Below are 21248 nucleotides of genomic sequence, written 5' to 3' on the forward strand. Positions count from 1 at the left end.
GAGATTTCGGTATTTACAGGGTTAGTTATGGCCCTGGTGGTAGTTTGACCCTTCTATAACTGTTTGGTATCACACACATAATTATTTGGCAAGACTTTCATAGGAGTTTGGCAGTATTTCCAGGGATAGCTTTATGACCCTAGTGGTAGTTTGACCCTTCTTCTATAACTGTTCGGTATCACACACATATTATTATTTGACGAGACTTTCATAGGAGATTAGGGTGTTTCCAGGGGTAGTTTTATGACCCTGGTGGTAGTTTGACCCTTCTTCTATAACATTTCGGTATCACACACATATTATTTGGCAAGACTTTCATAGGAGATTATGGTATTTACAGGGTTAGTTTTATGACCCTGGTGGTAGTCTGACCCTTCTTCTATAACATTTCAGTATCACACACATATTATTTGGCAAGACTTTCATAGGAGATTTCGGTATTTACAGGGTTAGTTATGGCCCTGGTGGTAGTTTGACCCTTCTATAACTGTTCGGTATCACACACATAATTATTTGGCAAGACTTTCATAGGAGTTTGGTAGTATTTCCAGGGATAGTTTTGTGACCCTGGTGGTAGTTTGACCCTACATTTCAGTATCACACACATATTTTTTTTTAATAAGACTTTCGTAGGAGTTTGGGGGGCATTTCCAGGGATAGTTTTGTGACCCTGGTGGTAGTTTTATGACCCTGGTGGTGGTGTGACCCTCCTTTTGTGCCATGAGCCATTTATTTAAACATTTTGGTATTAGACACACACATGGATGGTGGTATTAGAGATATGAAGGGCAAAGTTGGGGATGCTGGAGAAGAATGTTCGCTGAGGGAAGGAAGTGGGTATTGAATTCGATGCTGATGACACGGTGCTCATTGCAGAAAATGAAAGTGACCTACAAAATTTGGTCAGTGTTTTTGATAGTGTCTGTAATAGGAGAAAGCTGAAAGTAAATGTCAACAAAAGTAAAGTGATGATTTGTGAGTAAAGTAGAAGTGAGGTTGTAGATTTTATATGCCCATATAGAGTGGGAATTGAATGTGAAAAAGAATGCAAAATAATTTTGAATGGTGAAGGAATGGAGGAGGTCAATGAGTTTAACTCTATCCATCTGTGATGCAGACATCGGCGTCACAGTATGGAAAGGGTCAAGAGAAAATGGAAGAGGATTAATCCTTTTCTAAACCTCTCAATCCTCCTCTAAATTCTTCTTAATCCTCTTCCATTTCCTCTTAAGACATTTAAAAGAGGATTAAGAGGAAATGGAAAAGGATTAAGAGGTTTAGAAGAGGACTAACGGTGATGCCGTCGGACGCCGACGTCGGCGTCACCAAAGTGAAGGGGTTAAGTACCTTGGATCAGTTATGTGTAAGCATGGTGGTACGGAGGGAGAGATAAGAGAAAGGGCATTGCAAGGAAGAAGGGTGGTAGGGTCTTTGGGACGAATCATGAATGGCAGAAGTGTGAGCATGGAGGTAAAGAGGGATTTGAGAAATACAGTAATAGTACCAACCCTCACATATGCAAGTGAAATGTGGGCCTGGAATGAAAGTCAGAGGTCTAGAGTGCAGGCAATGGAAATGAGTTATTTGAGGAGTGCTTGTGGTGTGAGTGGAATGGATGGAATGAATAATGAAAATGTGAACAAGCGTTTTGGAATGTGTCACAGGGGTGAAGGGAAGAAGTGTGGAGTGTTAGAAGAAGTGAAGCGACAGACTTTAAAGTGGTTTGGCCACATGGAGCGAATGGAGGAGAGTAAGATGACCAGAAGGGTGTGTGTGAGTGAGATAGAGGGAGGGAATGCTAGAGGACGACCTCCAGTGAAATGAAGAGATAGGGTGCAAGAGTATGTTAGGGAGAGGGGGGGAAAGATCTTTGAGAAACTCTGAGCAGGCAAGGAGGGAGTGTCTGGATAGAGAAAGTTGGAAACTCTTCTGCCGTGGCCATCCCCTGGTGGGGGCTCCTAGGAGCAGGCGTCAATGAAATTATGATGATGATGATGACACACATCTGACGAGGCTTTCATAGAGTTTTGGGCATTTCCAGGGGTAGTTTTATGACCCTGGTGGTGGTGTGACACTCCTTTTGTAACTTGAACCATATATTTAAACATTTTGGTTTAGACACATTTGGCAAGGCTTTCATAGGAGTTTTGGGCATTTCTAGGGGTAGTTTTTGTGACCCTGGTGGTAATTTGACCTTCCTTCCATACCATGAACCTGAAAAAGAACTCATTAGAACTTAACTGACTTTCTTTTCGACCTTTGGAAAGAGTTGATGTGAGAGACGGAAGCTGCTACTACTACTACTACTACTACTACTACTACTACTACTACTACTATTAGACACATTTGAGCTGTTTCCCTTGTTGTAAAAAAAAGAAAAAAAATACTACAACTACTACAAGCTTCACTCCAACTACAGCTAGCCTATTTCTGACCTCACTTAAGAAGAACCGCACCCCCCCCTCTCTCTCTCTCTCTCTCTCTCTCTCTCTCTCTCTCTCTCTCTCTCTCTCTCTAACTCCTCTTACCTCCTTCCTTTCTTTTATCCTCTCTCTCTCTCTCTCTCTCTCTCTCTCTCTCTCTCTCTCTCTCTCTCTCTCTCACCGGCCTCTTGCAGACTCCTTAAGGTCTTATTTTCTCTCTCTCTCTCTCTCTCTCTCTCTCTCTCTCTCTCTCTCTCTCTCTCTCTCTCTCTCTAACCGGCCTCTTGCAGACTCCTTACATTCTTTTATTCTCTCTCTCTCTCTCTCTCTCTCTCTCTCTCTCTCTCTCTCTCTCTCTCTCTCTCTCTCTCTCTCTCTCTCTCTCTCTCTCTCTCTCTCTCTCTCTCTCTCTCAAGCCTTCTATACACATAATAACAATCAAGAGTCCAGCGCGCGATCAGACCAAGGGCGAACGGCTTACCCCTGAGCTTGGAGAGGGTGCGCTGGGTGAGGTGCGGCAACTCCTGGTGTCGGAGGGCCGTGTCCCACCAGCCCAGGTAGACGTTAGCCCCCACCGCCACCACCAGCACCACCACCTCCACTGGCACCCACTGGAACCTGTAAGGGGGGTGGGGGGTTAATGGGGGGGGGAGGGAGACAGGGTAGAGTGGTTAGGTATGCAGGTTGAATGTGTTTTGATTTCTCCTTCTTCTTCTCCTTCTCATCCTCCTCCTTCTTCTTCTTCTTCTCCTCCTCTTTTTTTTTGTCATTAAACTTTACCTAACTAATTTTTCATCTCAACTTTCCTTCTTGTTCTTCTTTTCCCTTTTCTTTCCTTTCTTCTCTCCTATTTTCCTCCTCCTCCTCCTCCTCATCTCCTCCATTTTTTAACCTTTGCCTGACCAGTTCTTCCTCTCAAATTTCCTTCTTGTTCTTCTTTTCCTTTCCTTCCTTCCCCCTTTTCTATTTTCCTCCTCCTCCTCCTCCTCCTCCTCCTCCTCCTCTTCCTTTCCTCCATTTTTTAACCTTTGCCTGACCAGTTCTTCCTCTCAAATTTCCTTCTTGTTCTTCTTTTCCTTTTCTTTCCTTTCTTCTCTCCTATTTTCCTCCTCCTCCTCCTCCTCCTCCTCCTCCTTTCCTCCATTTTTAACCTTTGCCTGACCAGTTCTTCCTCTCAAATTTCCTTCTTGTTCTTCTTTTCCTTTTCTTTCCTTTCTTCTCTCCTATTTTCCTCCTCCTCCTCCTCCTCCTCCTCCTCCTCCTTTCCTCCATTTTTTAACCTTTGCCTGACCAGTTCTTCCTCTCAAATTTCCTTCTTGTTCTTCTTTTCCTTTCCTTCCTTCCCCCTTTTCTATTGGGTCCTTCACTGAGCTGAGCTGAGGTTCTCCAAGAGGACATTAATGAAATCATGTCCTGGTGCAATCAATGGGGGATGAAATCAAACTCGTCTAAAACCCAAGAGTCTAATTATTAGTAGATCTACGACCCACCAGCCAGTTCATCTTCCTATTATTATTAATGGTACACCTATTAGTGATTGCACTTCTTAAAACTGCTTGGTGTTACTTTTGACTCTAAATTAACTATTGAAAAACACATACGGCAGTTGGTGGCATCAATTTCCCCAGAAACAGCGTTGCTTCGTAAATGCAAAAAGATATATCAGGATGATTCAGTTATTTTACGGAGTTTTTACTCATTCATCCTCCCTTCCTTTGAATATTGCTCCCCTGTATGGCTTTCAGCTGCCAATTCCCATCTTCATCTTTTGGAGAGGGCCTTCAATAATATTAGATTCCTACTACCCAATCTTAATATTACATTAGAGCATCGCCGGTTGGTAGGAAGTTTGACATTTCTATATAAAACTGTTAGTACTAATGACCATCCCCTTCATAGTAAACTTCCCCCACCTTTTAACCATGTTCGTGCTACTAGGTTCACAGAATCCCTTAACCCTTTCATTGCCTAACGCTCGCAGCGAGCATTAGGCATATTTGCTGGTGGTGCTAAATGCTCGCTGCGAGCTCCGACCGCACTCAAATCTCCCATGTATGAGAGTGTCCCAACACTAATTCTCACAACACAGGATTGCCAATTGAGTGGATTCTTCACTCAATTTGGTGGAAAATCATATCAACCCAGCGTGGCAAATCTACGGACGTGTAACTGGTGGATGTTCTTGCCCAATATAGCGGCATTTTTGCATAGCTTCACCTATCACCTGACTGATTCTTTGACAAAACAGTTGTAAATATTTCAGTTGGCAATACTCCCTTGCCAGAATCTCAAGGAAAGATGTCCACAGTTCTCTCAATATGGCTGATCATCGCACACGCACCGACATAAGTGTTAACATTCAACACTCCCTGAACGTGCATGTACGTTCGCAAGAGATGCATACATAACCGACTCCTATAGATCTGGACCTCCTCTTTCCAATGGTGTTTTTGGTTTTTAGCTGTGATGAATACAGTAGTTTTTGAGATACAGAGGTTAAAAGAGGCCCCCCCCCCCCCCATTGGGCTGCCTGACTGTGCCTGAGGGGATAGTCACACTCACACCAGGCGCAAGGAAAGGGTTAATAGTAGAGCTTTTTCATATATACGATGCAATACTACTCAGTTTTCAAGATCATTTATCCCTGCCCTAATGAAACTATGGAACTCTCTTCCAGAAGAGGTTGTTAATTACTGTTCATCTAATTTATTCAAAAGTAGGGTTAATTCTTTTCTTCTAAAACACCCTATCTCATTTCCATAGCTATCCTGGGCCTTCCTTAGAGACCCAATCACGTCTGGGGTTATAGTCATCTTGACTCATCTTTGGGGCTCCCTCATAGTTCTGATAATAATAATAATCTGGTGGCCCTGGTGGAACTACCAAAATAGATATGCATGAGGCGTACGTCCAAATAATTTTTCTCACTAGTTTTTTGCTATTATTTAGAAATCACATATTTTTCTCATAGCTGCAGTATAGAGACACCTGACTTCCTAGTGGTATTTAAGAAATGGGGAAATGCAAGGAATATGAAATTTAAATATATTTTTTCCCACACAAACAATTGTCACATGCTCTATGTTGATCCTTTAAAGTTCCGTTTAGTGAATGTAATATTATAAGATGCTAAAGATGTATGTGTTATGATTTAAATTAGAAATATGAAATAAGTATAATACTTGCTGCCGGAGGCATACGATATATGTTTAGCAGCAGTGTAAACAACCTCCCGCGCTCTGATTGGAGGGACTGAGGAATGCATCGTGTTGAGGCAGTGGCGTGCCAGCCAGAGGGATGTTGAGTGGCAAAATTTTCAACACTACCTTCCACCACTTCTTATAAGATTTTAAGAGCATGACACCATGCCAGACTTGTTTGACTTATCTTTTCTTGCATGAGGGAAATGTTTACCCAAGAGGCTGCACTGATGCATTCCTATTAACCACGGGATGGAATGTTGTAGGATATATTGATGAATGCTCTTATTTTGCCAACAATGTTCATTACAACGACATGTACAGCACTCAGATTTTTTGGTGTAAACATGATAGTGACCATTACAACTCTGATATTTTGTTAGTTTGGTACAGAAAAATGTCAATTAAGCCTCGCTGGACCCCAGCACACCGCAGCGCTTGGCTCTGGCAGAGACTCCAGCAGGGCCACCAGATGGCAGGTCCAGCTCAGTGAAGGACCCAATTGGCTCTTCCATTTCCTTTCTCCCTCTCTCCTATTTCCCCTCCTATACCATCCATGTTTCCATGTTTCTCCCACACCACAACCCCTCCCCTTACCTTTACCCCTAACCACTAGTACCAACCCCTGCCAAACCCCCAAACCCCCCTCACCTCACCTGTCATGACTAGCAGAAGCGTAGGCAGCCATCAGCGCACCGGCAGCCAGGAGGAGGGCCAGGGCGGAGGACCAGTGGAACAATGAGAGTTGACAGTTGTGGTGCAGCGCCTCGTACAGCACGCCCCGGGAACCCCAACACCCACGCTTCCTGCTGGGGAGATGAAGAGTCCATAAGTGCTCCAATGCTTTGGGACCTTAGTATGCATAGGGCTGCATTCTTAACCCCTCGACTGTGGATTTCCTATCAGAAGACCTCACCAAGCTACAGGAGTGGAGCAAAAAGTGGCTGCTACAATTCAGTGAAGAAAAATGTAAAGTCCTGCACCTTGGGAGGGGAAATCCAGCACACCAATACCACATGGGAAACACTCCACTACCCACCACAGAGGCAGAGAAAGACCTGGGAGTGTATGTTACCAGGCTACCAGTGAAGGCCAAATCAAGCACACCAACACCACATGGGAAACACTCCACTATCCACCACAGAGGCAGAGAAAGACCTGGGAGTGTATGTTACCAGGCTACCAGTGAAGGCCAAATCCAGCACACCAACACCACATGGGAAACACTCCACTATCCACCACAGAGGCAGAGAAAGACCTGGGAGTGTATGTTACCAGGCTACCAGTGAAGGCCAAATCAAGCACACCAATACCACATGGGAAACACTCCACTATCCACCACAGAGGCAGAGAAAGACCAGGGAGTGTGTGTTACCAGGCTACCAGTGAAGGCCAAATCAAGCATACCAACACCACATGGGAAACACTCCACTATCCACCACAGAGGCAGAGAAAGACCAGGGAGTGTGTGTTACCAGGCTACCAGTGAAGGCCAAATCCAGCATACCAACACCACATGGGAAACACTCCACTATCCACAACAGAGGCAGAGAAAGACCTGGGAGTGTATGTTACCAGGCTACCAGTGAAGGCCAAATCCAGCACACCAACACCACATGGGAAACACTCCACTATCCACAACAGAGGCAGAGAAAGACATGGGAGTGTATGTTACCAGGCTACCAGTGAAGGCCAAATCCGTGCCAATCGCAGCGGACGGGTTAAGGGCCATATATGCTCCGATGCTTCGGCACATTAGTATACATAGGGCTGCATTCATAAGCACTTCAGCCCCCAAGTATGCATATCCATCAAGGCTTTCGTGGGATATCTGAGTAGTATTTCCACAGGTACGTTAATGACCCTGGTGGTAGTCTGACCCTTCTTCTGTGCCATCAACTTAAGTAAAAATTGTAAGGACCCAACATTCTCTCTCTCTCTCTCTCCCTCTCTCTCTCTCTCTCTCTGACCCACCTTAGTGCCTCCTCCTTGTGGTGATGTTCGAGAGCCGCCGCGATGTCATCATGTAGCCGTCCGAGAGCCTCCCGTGTCGTCAGGCCGCCACCGCCACCTGCCGCCGCCATGCCTCAGAAGAGCAGCGGCTGAAATTGTACGTCTTCGTCATAATCTTATCTATGTCTTAACTTTTTTTCTCTTCCATTTTCTTTCCTTCCTCCTCTCTTCTATTCTGTACTATCTCCTCCTCCTCTTCTTCTTTCCTTTTATTTTTTTCCTCCTCCTCTCTTCCATTTTCTTTCCTTCCTCCTCTCTTCTATTCTGTACTATCTCCTCCTCCTCTTCTTCTCCTTTCCTTTTATTTTTTTCCTCCTCCTCTCCTCTTCCATTTTCTTTCCTTCCTTTCTCTCCTATTCTATACTATCTCCTCCTGTTCTTCCTTTCCTTTCCTTCCATTTTCTTCCTCCTCCTCTTCTCTCTCTCCCATTCTGTACCATCTCCTGCTCCTCTTCCATTTCCTTTCCTTCCCTTTTCTTCCTCTTCTTCTCTCTCCTATTCTGTACTATCTCCTCCTCCTCTTCCATTTCCTTTCCTTTCCTTTCTTTTTCTTCCTCCCTCCTCTCCTATCCTATATCATCTCCTCTTCTTCCTTCTCCTCCTCTTTTCCAGTCTTTAAACTTTAGCTGACAAGTATTTCCTCTCTAATTTCCTTTCTCTTCCTTTCCTCCTCCTCCTCCTCTCCATTCATTCATTCATTGTTCATCTGTGTCATTATCCACAGTGGAAGTCATTATTATTATTTTTTTTTATAAGTGGACAATCGAACCTAACCAAATTAAACTTAAGCTTCCATTAACAAAGCCTAACCTGACCTGACTTGACCCGACCCTCTCTTTCCGGCCCCTCATTCCGTTTTCTTTACAGGAGTAGCACTGGAGGCTTTTTTTGTTTGTTTGTTTGTTTTTGCCCTCGCACTGTTTCCTTTAGTTGTAAAATAAAAAAAATGATGGAGATGAACTTACTGGTCCCGCAGAAACACTACCGAGAGCTAACGTCAACCCGGTAGCTGCGGGGATCATGTTTCTTAATGGTCCCTCTAAGCAAGAAAAATGAGAAAAAATCATCACTCACACAAACCATTTCATAACATAGTATATCAATGCATTTGTGATCAGTTTATGGGTCATCTATTTTGGGGGGTTTATATCATGGGAAAAATTTGGCCTGTCGCTGATACACGATAAAGCCACAAATTTAGCCCGTCGCTGCTACCGGGTTAATTGTCCGAACTTAATCTTCTACACTCCATAAGGGTGAGGTTTTCGACGCAACACCAGATACACAAAAGGGGAGACTTTCCGTATGGTTTCCTCAGAATGATTAACTTAACCCCTTGACTGTGGATTACCTGCAAGAAGCCATCACCAAGCTACAGGAGCGGAGCAAAAAGTGGCTGCTACAATTCAATGAAGAAAAATGTAAAGTCTTGCACCTTGGGAGGGGAAATCCAGCATACCAATACCACAGAGGAAACACTTCACTATCTACCACAGAGGCAGAGAAAGACCTGGGAGTAATGTTACCAGGCTACCAGTGAAAGCAAAATCCAGCATATCAATACCACATGGGAAACATTCCACTATCCACCACAGAGGCAGAGAAAGACCTGGGAGTGTATGTTACCAGGCTACCAGCGAAGGCCAAATCCAGCACACCAATACCACATGAGAAACACTCCACTATTCACCACAGAGGCAGAGAAAGTCCTGGGAGTGCATGTTACCAGGCTACCAGTGAAGGCCAAATCCGTGCCAATCGCAGCGGACGGGTTAAACATGAATACGATACACTACATGAGGAATCTTTGAAGTCTTTGGTACTGGTCTGGAGGCTCACTAACCCATCGTGGCGACCCGTGGAAGTGGTCCCGAGTCACTCAAACGATGAGCAAAAAAAAAAAAAAAAAAAGATCTGAGAGAGGAAAAATGTTACCCCCTCTTCTTAACTTCTCTTCCCCCCCTTCCCCTTCTTTTCCTCTCCCTCTCTTCTCCTTTCTCTCCTGTTTCCCTCCGTCTCCTCCCCTCGTACCTTCACTTACCTCTCTCTCTCCTCTCTTTCTATTTCTCATCCCTTGCTTTCTCTACAGCTTTTCTGCAGAGGACTAACCTAACCTAACCTAAGCCACAATACCTCTCTCCCTATTTCTGATCCCTCTCTTTCTCTACAGCTTTTCCGCAGAGGACTAACCTAACCTAACCTAAGCCACAATACCTCTCTCTCTCTTTCTGATCCCTCTCTTTCTCTACAGCTTTTCTGCAGGGAACTTACATAACCTAATCTAACCTAAGCCCCAATACCCCTCTCTCTTTTCTCTCTATTTATCATCGCTTGTTTTCTCTACAACTTTTCCGCAGGGGACTAACCTAACCTAACCTAGCCTAAGCCCCAATACCTCTCTCTATTTCTCATCTCTCGCTTTCTCTACAGCTTTTCCGCGGGGTGCGTACCTAACCTAAGCCCCAATACCTCTCTCTTCTCTCTCTATTTCTCATCCCTCTCTTTCTCTACAACTTTTCCGTGGGGGACAAACCTAACCTAACCTAACCTAAGCCCCAATACCTCTCTCTCTTCTCTCTCTATTTCTCATCCCTCGCTTTCTCTACAGCTTTTCTGCAGGGAACTTACCTAACTTAACCTAACCTAAGCCCCAATACCTCTCTCTTTTCCCTCTCTATTTCTGATCCCTTTCTTTCTCTACAGCTTTTCCGTGGGGGACTAACCTAACCTAACCTAAGCCCCAATACCTCTCTCTCTTCTCTCTCTATTTCTGATCCCTCTCTTTCTCTACAGCTTTTCCATGGGGGACTAACCTAACCTAACCTAGCCTAAGCCCCAATACCTCTCTCTCTTCTCTCTCTATTTCTGATCCCTCGCTTTCTCTACAGCTTTTCTGCAGGGAACTTACCTAACTTAACCTAACCTAAGCCCCAATACCTCTCTCTCTTCCCTCTCTATTTCTCATCCCTTGCTTTCTCTACAGCTTTTCTGTGGGGGACTAACCTAACCTAAGCCCCAATACCTCTCTCTCTTCCCACTCTATTTCTCATCCCTCACTTTCTCTACAGCTTTTCTGCAGGGAACTTACATAACCTAATCTAACCTAAGCCCCATTACCCCTCTCTCTTTTCTCTCTATTTATCATCACTTGTTTTCTCTACAACTTTTCTGCAGGGGACTAACCTAACCTAACCTAGCCTAAGCCCCAATACCTCTCTCTCTTCTCTCTCTATTTCTCATCCCTCACTTTCTCTACAGCATTTCCGTGGGGGACTAACCTAACCTAAGCCCCAATACCTCTCTCTCTTCTCTCTCTATTTCTGATCCCTCTCTTTCTCTACAGCTTTTCCGTGGGGGACTAACCTAACCTAACCTAACCTAAGCCCCAATACCTCTCTCTCTTCTCTCTCTATTTCTCATCCCTCACTTTCGCTACAGCTTTTCTGCAGGGAACTTACCTAACCTAACCTAACCTAAGCCCCAATACCTCTCTCTCTTCTCTCTCTATTTCTGATCCCTCACTTTCTCTACAGCTTTTCCATGGGGGAATAACCTAACCTAACCTAACCTAAGCCCCAATACCTCTCTCTCTTCTCTCTCTATTTCTGATCCCTTCTCTACAGCTTTTCCGTGGGGGACTAACCTAACCTAACCTAACCTAAGCCCCAATACCTCTCTCTCTTCCCTCTCTATTTCTGATCCCTTCTCTACAGCTTTTCCGTGGGGGACTAACCTAACCTAACCTAAGCCCCAATACCTCTCTCTCTTCTCTCTCTATTTCTGATCCCTTCTCTACAGCTTTTCCGTGGGGGACTAACCTAACCTAAGCCCCAATACCTCTCTCTCTTCTCTCTCTATTTCTGATCCCTCACTTTCTCTACAGCTTTTCCATGGGGGAATAGCCTAACCTTACCTAACCTAAGCCCCAATACCTCTCTCTCTTCCCTCTCTATTTCTCATCCCTCGCTTTCTCTACAGCTTTTCTGCAGGGAACTTACCTAACCTAACCTAACCTAAGCCCCAATACTTTTCTCTCTTTTCTCTCTATTTCTCATCGCTTGTTTTCTCTACAGTTTTTCCGCGGGGGACTAACCTAACCTAACCTAACCTAAGCCCCAATACCTCTCTCTACGCTTGTTTTCTCTACAGCTTTTCCGCGGGGGACTAACCTAACCTAAGTCCCGATAATGCTTGCATGGTCAAAAAAAGAAGGAAAAGGCAAGAAAAGAAAGAAGTGAAGAAGAGAAAGGAGGAAATAAAATAAAATAAAAACAGAAAAGAGAAGAATAAGGTAAATGTGCAGTTCAGTTCCGCCATCTCAAATTACCACACACGCCTTCACATTGCAGATTGAGAGCAAAAAATATGTTAGGCTCTTTTTTTCTCTTCTCCTTCTTTCCTCTTTTCTTTCTCTCTCTTTTCCTTTCCTCTTTTTTTCTGTGTTCTCTTTTTTTTTTTCGCATTATGAATTGAGAGCAAATATGTTATGCTCTTTTTTTCCTCCTCTTTTCTTCTCTTTTTCTTTCCTATGTCTTTTATTTTTCCTGTGTTGTCTTTCTTTCCCTTTTATTTTCTTTCACATTATTAAGAGCAAAAATATGAGAAGTTCTTTTTTTCTCTCCTCCTTTCCTTCTTTCTCTTCTTTTTTCTTCTGTCTTTTAATTTCCTGTGTTCTCTTTCTTTCCCTTTTTTTTCTTCACATTATTGATTGAGAGCAAAAATATGTGAAGTTCTTTTTTTCTCTTCTCTTTCTCTCCTCCTTTCCTTCTTTCTCTTCTTCTTTCCGCTGTCTTCTATTTTCTTGTGTTCTCTTTCTTTCCCTTTTTTTTCTTCACATTATTGATTGAGAGCAAAAATATGTTGGGCTTTTTTTCTCTCCTTTCTTTCTCTCTTTTTTTCTTTCCTCTGTCTTTTAGTTTCTTGTTCTCCTTCTTTCCTCCTTTCTTTTCTCTGTCTTTTAATTTCTTGTGTTCTCATTCTTTCCTCCTTTCTCTTCTTTTTTTTTTCTTTCTTATCTTTTAATTTCTTGTGTTCTCATTTTTTCCTCCTTACTTTTCTTCTCTTTTTCTTTCCTCTGTCTTTTAATTTCTTGTGGCATCCTTCTTTCCTCCTTTCTTTTCTTCCCTTTTTCTTTCCTCTGTCTTTTAATTTTTTGTGTTCTCATTCTTTCCTGTCTTTTAATTTCTTGTGTTCTCATTCTTTCTCTTCTTTCTTTTCCTGTCACTTATTCTCAGCTATTTTGTTTCTTTTACTTCCTTTCCTTCCTTTCTTCTCTTTCTCTCTTCTCTCCTCTGTAATTTAAGTTCTTGTTTTCTCATTCTTTCTCTCCTTTCGTTTCCTTTCTTCTCTTTCTTTTCCAGTCATTTATTCTCGTTTGCTATTTTCTGTTTCTTTTACTTCCTTTCTCTCTTCTCTTTCTCTCAACAGGTTACGGTCGCTTAGGTGTGCATTGGGTCATATTATAGAAGAATTAATTGTAGAGGCAGTGCACCTTCCTGACTTTCCCTGACCCTGCCTCCTCTGGTTCAGTCACTGCAGAGGTTAATTATATTTCCTCTCCTCCTTTCTTCTCTTCTTTCTCTTCATTTTTTTCTTCTCTCCTTTACTCATGTGCCTCTTCATATTATCATCGTTAACCCGGCAGCAGCGACGGGCCAAATTTGTGGCTTTACCGTGTACCAGCGACGGGCCAAATTTTTGCCATGATAGAAACCCCCCAAAATAGATGATGCAAAAACTGATCAAAAATGCATTGATATATATTATGAAATGGTTTGCGCGAGTGATGATTTTTTTCTCATTAATTCACTTACAGGGGCCGGGGAAAATTTACGAAATCCTAGCCACCTCTGGCAAAGTTAATACTTACACCATTGATTTCCTTTTGGTCCCTGATTGCAGTGCTGTCACAAGTGACTTCCAGAAAGGAGAAAGAATCCAATTCAGGGACCATTTATTGTTGTAGATAGGGGATAATAATTCACGAAAGCGTCGCCTCTTCTGGCGGTGGCCGCGGCGATGGTACCGCCAATGCAGCCACAAAATAGCTTGCAGAGGGTTTAGGGTGGGGGAGCAATATCCCAACCAAACTTTACGACATAACAGCTAACGGGGGGCTTTGCCCCCCTCGACCCCCCTTTTAACCAGGAGGGGCTCCGCCCACCCTGGACCCCCCCTCAAGTATATGCGACTTATTTCTGCGAGGAGGTATTTCTCGCAACACAGCGCCATGGCCGCTGCCAGAGAAGGCGACGCTTTCGTGAATTATTATCCCCAATTTTCAACAATAAGTAGTCCCTGAATTGGATTCTTTCTCCTTTCTGAAAGTCACTTGTGACCACTGCATCCAGGGACCAAAAGGAAATCATTGGTGTAAGTATTAACTTTGCCAGAGGTGGCTAGGGTTTCGTAAATATAGTCCGAGGGGCCTTTAAGAAACATGATCCCCGCAGCTACCGGGTTAAAAGACAACTATTTCTCCCCCCTCCCGTCCCCAAGTTATCTTTTTTTTTTCTTTTGTAACTGTACAAGCATACCTAACCAAATTAAATATAAGCTTCCATCACCCTGACCTGACCTGACCTGACCCAAGCCATATATAGTCTTCCCGACCCTCTCTTTTATATGGTGTTTTGAGGTGGCGGAGCTAAACTACACTTTTATCAAGAACAGAAAAACAACACAAGAAACAAAAGAACAGAAAAGAAAAAGGAAACGAAAGAGAACACAAGGAAAAAAAGGACAAGAAGAGAAGAAAAGAAAGGAGGAAAGAAAAGAAAAACAAGAGATACAGAACAGAGAAGAAAGAGAAACGAGCGAGAGAAAGAGAACCTCGGGGACGACTGAACCAGAGAAGGCAGCGTCACGCAAGGTCAGGAAGGGTCAGGCCAGGTCAGGATGAGTTAGGTAAGGTCAGAAAGGGTCAGGCAAGGTCACACTCCCGCTCACCTGCTTCCTGTCACCTGCATACATACACCCGGGGCAGCGGCAGCAGCTTCAGCTTGATCTTGACGTCTTGTTGTGTTGTGATGCTGTACGCCTTTACAACGGCACCTCCGTTTGGCGCATCATATCACCCCTTATTAATATTTTCAGTGCCTCGCTACTATATATTCGTTGATGTAAAAAAAAAAGACATTCGTCACCTTTCTCTATATGTCCCACGAAACACCACTTTCGTGTCATCTGATTGTATCATTGGATTTGGAAAGCACGAAAGAGTTTGTCAAAAAAAGATCACGATAACATAAATTAGGGGGGGGGGGGGGGCGAACAATGCTCCCTCTTGCACGAATTGGGTAAAAATTCGTTTTAGTACCGTGCCAGTATTTCATTACCTACCTTATGAAACATCACTAGCTCTTCATATGTCTTTTCTACAAACGTTCAATTAACAATCATGGAAACGCTTTCAAAATCCAATTCAAAGACTATTTATTGTTGAAAATAGGGGATAATATTCACGAAAGCGCAGCCTCCGTTGGTGGCGGCCGCGGCGGTGATGCAGCCGATGTTGCGAGAAATACCTCCTCAAGGAAATAAGTCGCATATACATGTGGGGGGGGGGGGTCCAGGGGGGCTACCTCCTGGTTAGAAGGGGGGGTCGAGGAGGCGAAGACCCCCCCCGTTAGCAGGTCGTAAAGTTCGGTTGGAGTAGTTTATATATGCTCCCCCACCCCTCTGCGAGCTATTTTGCGGCTGCGGCGGCTGCACTGCCGCTTCGGCAGTCCCCAGAGGTGGCTATATAGAGGTTTTGCAGCTGACGTCATCAGTGGGGGTGCGGGGGCAGCGCGGGCCTGCATGGCCATCTTGGTGGTCAGTGGTGGTGGTCACTTATCAAAGCAAACCTTGGTGGCGGCTGCACAAGTGCTCTGTGCGTTCGTCATGGGATACGTATGCTGTGCGGTTGGATGTTCTAACCGACGCAGGAGAGATGCTGTGTCATTTTATAGATTTCCAGCGAATCCAGAAGAGCGGGGTAGGTGGATAGCAGCTGTTAGGAGGGAATACTGGCGGCCGTCTGCTTCATCTCGACTCTGCAGTGCTCATTTTGTCAGAGGTAAATATTACAGGCAAGACTGATCAGCTTAGTACATGAGGTAACACTCATTTAGGTATTGCCCCGGGTCCCCTAGCTTATTGTGTGGCGGGGGACTACTCTGGAACGGGATTTACATGAGCTGGCGGAGGTAAACACGCATGGCGGCGCTCAAGCAGGGGAAGAAAATAGGAAAGGAAATTCAGTGGAGGCAAAGTGCACAGAGGGACAGAGCTCAGTGCTGGGTGGAGTATATAAGTGTACGCAGGGAAGTGACCGAGAGTGCGTAGTGTAAGGTGACTTGCCGTCACCTGCCCTCACCTGTTTACCTGCCTGTGCTGCCTACCTGGGAATCACTGGTCAGCAAAAGGAGATTGGCCAGGCAGAGGGACAGCCAGTCAACCGACCAGCCAGACAGCCAACCAACCAATCAGCCAGTCGACCAGCTGGACCAGCTAATTTTTTCGATGTATCTTTGCTTCGCAGCATTCTCAAGCGATCTCGCGTAATCACTTAACACAAATGATGCTGAAGGTCCTGCCATTTTCCGCGGGTAGTGACTTGGGGATGGGGCACACGTGGTCCGTCTGCTCACTCTGCTGGGGATGTGACCACCAGCGGGTTTGCAGACGACGCACAAGGTGCAGACGACGCTATATCGTGATGTCACTGCAAAACCTCTATACGCTTTCGTGAATATTATCCCCTATTTTTAACGATAAATAGTCCTTAAATTGGATTTTGAAAGCGTTTCCATGATTGTTGAACGATTGTAGAAAAGAGATATGAATTAAGAGCTTAGTGATGTTTCATAATTAAGGTATGCATAGGTAATGAAACACTGGCACGGTACTAAATTAAAACGAATTTTTACCCATAAATTGTTTGCGTATAACATTTCTTTTGGTTATTGTTGGGTTTGAAGGCAAAGGAATGCTTGCTTTCTTGAACTTCAATGTAAGTCCTTTCAGTACGACGCACAAGGTGCAGACGACGCTATATCGTGACGTCACTGCAAAACCTCTATACGCTTTCGTGAATATTATCCCCGCCGTGATTGGAGTGAAACAATCACTATACTGTTGGACGTGTTTTAAGTCTTTGTGTAAATGGCAAATGCAGTCGACCTTGTGGGAAAGAATTAATGCTATAATTTACAAGCAAAAATAATGTCAATAGACGGCGTGCACGAGTAAGTGTTCACCATCGTAACGGCCGGGGTAATTAATTACTATCGGGTGGAGGTATAGCTGATAGTCTGTAACAAGGTAAAGAGAATAGAAGGTAGGTTCACCAGGGGGGGCGGCGTACCTAAATTTGTCTCTTCTGCGCAAGACGTCACGTGAAATATGACTGAGGGGTCCTGCCATGGAAGAGAAGTGAGTCTCGCGCGCACCAGTCTCCTGACTTAAGCTCCTCACTCAATGGGAAACTTAGCTAAAGTGTATTTGTTATCTTTCAATATGCCAACTATTTGTATTGTGCGCGGTTGTCGAGCAGTTTATGTGAGAGGAAACAGTAATATACGGTTTCATCAGCTGCCAAGAGATCAAGAACTTAGAATGGATGGAAATATGTGAAATGTGTAATTTTGAATTACATTCTTTAGTCTCCCCTCACATTTACATTTTTTTCTTTAAATGAATCCTGTCAGTGATTGATGGTAAACTAGAGAAGTTGAACTTTAATTTCATGCCCATAATTTCAATAAAGATTGCTAAGAAACATGTGTTATTATTTTTTTAATAAGGAGTCCGTAACACTCACCATATGTTATAGTAAGATGGTATCATGCCTTATGCCCTTAAGGGTTAAGTGGCACCTAACATGTAGAAGAGTTAAGTTGTGATTTATGATTCGTGGCTAGATACTACTAGGGTGACTTTAGTGTCGTTTGCCGTTCAGAGACACACCAGTCCTCGTCGACAGACCGACTTGGTCGGCTAGATTTCGATCGCCGATAGAGTCGGTCTGTCGGCATCCTGCTACGGGCCGCCATTAGGCTAAAGCCCCGTTCACACTGTGCCGACTCTTGGACTACCCACGACTCTAGGGTACACGAGGTCTTGGGTGTTGATGTGAAAGTGTCGGGCATGTCTTGAAAGAGGTCTTGAGACTGTTGCCGAATGCTGCGCCGACGTCGTGACGGGAGTCTGGAGTCGTGAGGGTTAGCACGACATGTTGGCAACTAGTTGGCCGAATGTCCCAGACAGTCGGCAAGACACCGAGACCCCAATAAAACCTCCCACCGTCTTGGAGCGTGGGAACCAACTTGTCAAATGGAAAAGTCGGTGGGTTGTCGTGACCCAGAGTCGGCACAGTGTGAACAGGGCTTAATTAAGCCCGTGCTCCCCCGCACAGGGAGGGATCGGAGCATTTTTGCCCTCTTAGTCTTCGGACAAGGGGGCCCGTTTCTCCCAGTGATACTGGCGATAAATCTTGAAGGAGGGGGACGTTATTTGCCGTAAATGGGTACCTGTGCATTTTTCTTAATATCACATCTGATCGGCAAAATTAAGAGCACAAAACTTTAATGTTTCTAACTAGTTAGACATGCCGTAAAAGGAATAAACACTAGCATAAAATTTCATGTTGGTCGCAGACATTAGTTTTCCACCACTGAGTATATACGTGCCAGGCTACCTGTCATTCTCTCTAACTTTAAATTACACACGTCCGCGTTAATATTTACCGTACCAATATGGCGCCCAGCGGCCGATCGTATAGGACAGTCAAGCGTGCGGTATCTACTCTACCACAACCATATTTCACATGACGTCACACCCTGCACGGAACGGCCAGTGTGAACCTACCTCCCCTTCTCTTTGCCTTGATCTGTAAAACGACTTATCGGGGAACGTGTTACTTTGTTGCCGCACCCCAGCACTGCACAAGTGGATGGCACTTCGGCAGAAAATCTGTCTTGGGGCACCAACGTGGAACAGATCAAAAGAAGAAGTGCTGTTTGTTTTGCCTCCAACTCTGCCCCGAGCTTGAAATTGATGAGTTGTGCACGCAACCTAGACGTGAAATTAGTGTAACATTTTTTTTTTTTTTTTTTTCACGTTGTTGCCTATTGCGCCGGTAGGCATCTTCCCGGTGGGGCCTGATGGTCGGCCCAAGGCTTCTTCCAGGTGGGGCCTGATGGTCGGCCCAGCCCGTTCTGGCGCAGGCGAGTGTCTATAGTGGCGCCATCTTGCATTGGCTCATGCTGCCCCCCGGAACTCGTACTTGATTCGCTTGGACGGCTTCCTCTAGAGTCCGGGTTGATGGGTGGTCTTCAGGACAGCATGTGGGTAGTTTTAAGCCACTCGGCGGTGACCGAAAAATCCGAGTGGTAGCGTGAGGATTCGAACCCGCGTCGTCCATCACGCGGCGAATGTGGGTCCAATACGCTATCACTTCGGCCACCGCCGAATTTTTAATTAATTCGTTTTCTTTTAATCTTAGATTTAGAATATTGATACTCTTTTAAACGTGGCGGCGCGCCCCCAAGGGGAACTTTAAATTAATCATTTTCAGGGGGAGGGGCCCCGCCACACAATAAGCTAGGGGACCCGGAGCAATACCTAAATGAGTGTTACTTCATGTAATAATCTGATCAGTCTTGCCTGTAATATTTACCTCTGACAAAATGAGCACTGCAGAGTCGAGATGAAGCAGACGGCCTCCAGTTTTCCCTCCTCACAGCTGCTATCCACTTCCCCCGCTCTTCTGGATTCCCTGGAAATCTATAAAATGACACAGCATCTCGCCCTTGTCGGTTAGATCATCCGACCGCACAACATACGTATCCCATGACGAACACACAGAACACTTGTGCAGCCGCCACCAAGGTTTGCTTTGATAAGCAACCACCACCACTGACCACCAAGATGGCCGTGCAGGCCCGCGCTACCCCCACACCCCCACTAATGACGTCAGCTGCAAAATCTCTATACCTAGAGCGCGCGCTCCAGTGTTGTGGGGTTGGCGGCGGGTGAGGCAAGCTACCCTGGCGCGGCAGCCATTTTGGGAAGCCCACTTTCCCTCCTGGTGCACCCACAGAGTTACCAGTTTCCGAGCAGTTTTCAGCGTCTGTATATTTCACTATTGGGATGTTTCATATACTGAAGTAATCAGAAAAGGATGCGGATTCAGGAACTGGGCTTGAAAAAATTCATATGATGAAAATAACTGAGTACGATGGAGTTGAAGGGAGATAATGCGAGAAAACTTTTATGAGCTACTTTATTTATCTTTCATTTTCGTATATTTTTTTTTTTTTTTTTTACAGCAAAGGAGACAGCTCAAGGGCACAAAAACAGTAAACATTAATAAAAAAAAGCCCGCTACTCGCTGCTCCTAAAAAGAATCCAAAGAGGTGGCCGAAAGATAGGTCAGTTTCGGAAGGAGAGGTGTCCTGATACCCTCCTCTTGAAAGAGTTCAAGTCGTAGGCAGGAGGAAATACAGATGAAGGAAGATTGTTCCAGAGTTTACCAGCGTGAGGGATGAAAGAGTGAAGATGCTGGTTAACTCTTGCATAAGGGGTTTGGACAGTATAGGGATGAGCATGAGTAGAAAGTCGAGTGCAGCGGGGCCGCGGGAGGGGGGGAGGCATGCAGTTAGCAAGTTCAGAAGAGCAGTCAGCGTGGAAATATCGATAGAAGATAGAAAGAGAGGCAACATTGCGGCGGAATTTAAGAGGTAGAAGACTATCAGTATGAGGAGGAGAGCTGATGAGACGAAGAGCCTTTGCCTCCACTCTGTCCAGAAGAGCTGTGTGAGGGAGCCCCCACACATGAGATGCATACTCCATACGAGGGCGGACAAGGCCCCTGTATATGGACAGCAACTGTGCAGGGGAGAAGAACTGGCGGAGACGGTACAGAACGCCCAGCCTCGAGGAAGCTGATTTAGTAAGAGATGAGATATGAAGTTTCCAGTTGAGATTTTGAGTTAAGGATAGACCGAGGATGTTTAGTGTTGAGGAAGGTGATAGCTGGGTGTTGTCAAAGAATAGGTGATAGATGTTTGGAATATTGTGTCGAGTGTATAGGTGGAGAAACTGTGTTTTGAGGCGTTGAAGGACACCAGGTTCTTCTTGCCCCAATCGGAAATAATAGTAAGGTCTGAGGCTAAGCGTTCTGCAGCCTCCAGCCTTGAGTCGTTAAGTTCCTGAAGGGTGGGTCTTCTATTAAAAGAAGTTGAATGATGCAGAGTGGAATCATCGGCGTAGGAATGGATAGGACAGTTCGTTTTGGAAAGAAGATCATCAATGAACAACAGAAAAGAGGGAGATAGGACAGAACCCTGTGGGACACCACTGTTAATAGATTTAGGGGAAAAACAGTGACCGTCTACCACGGCAGAAATAGAACGGTCAGAAAGGAAACTGGAGATAAAGGTACAGAGAGAAGGATAGAAACCGTAGGAGGGTAGTTTAGAAAGCAAAGATTTGTGCCAGACCCTATCAAAAGCTTTTGATATGTCCAGCGCAATAGCAAAAGTTTCACCGAAACGGCTAAGAGAGGATGACCAAGAGTCAGTTAAGAAGGCTAGGAGATCACCAGTAGAACGCCCCTTGCGGAACC

At 44.8% G+C, this 21248-nt stretch overlaps 1 protein-coding gene across 1 annotated transcript; it reads right to left on the reverse strand.

Moving 5' to 3' along the window:
* Positions 1-1098: 1098 nt before the first annotated feature.
* On the reverse strand, positions 1099-14668 carry LOC127006416 (uncharacterized). Its single transcript, XM_050876370.1, has 6 exons — positions 14585-14668; positions 8602-8675; positions 7598-7725; positions 6280-6432; positions 2905-3041; positions 1099-1106 (listed from the first exon to the last, which is right to left on the reverse strand). The coding sequence occupies exons 3-6, from the start codon at positions 7705-7707 to the stop codon at positions 1099-1101; spliced, it is 408 nt and encodes a 135-aa protein (XP_050732327.1). The 5' UTR covers positions 7708-7725; positions 8602-8675; positions 14585-14668.
* Between the last annotated feature and the right edge of the window lie 6580 nt (positions 14669-21248).

This window comes from Eriocheir sinensis, chromosome 32 (genome assembly GCF_024679095.1).
Source record: "Eriocheir sinensis breed Jianghai 21 chromosome 32, ASM2467909v1, whole genome shotgun sequence".
NCBI lineage: Eukaryota > Metazoa > Arthropoda > Malacostraca > Decapoda > Varunidae > Eriocheir > Eriocheir sinensis.

Excerpts from the sequence above, each read along its gene's own strand:
- LOC127006416 (XM_050876370.1), bottom strand. The coding sequence starts at position 7,707 with ATGGCGGCGGCAGGTGGCGGTGGCGGCCTGACGACACGGGAGGCTCTC. Across the intron at positions 6,433-7,597 it reads CACAAGGAGGAGGCACTAAG|CAGGAAGCGTGGGTGTTGGG; the intron begins GTGGGTCAGAGA and ends TCATCTCCCCAG. Across the intron at positions 3,042-6,279 it reads GCTTCTGCTAGTCATGACAG|GTTCCAGTGGGTGCCAGTGG; the intron begins GTGAGGTGAGGG and ends CCCCCCTTACAG.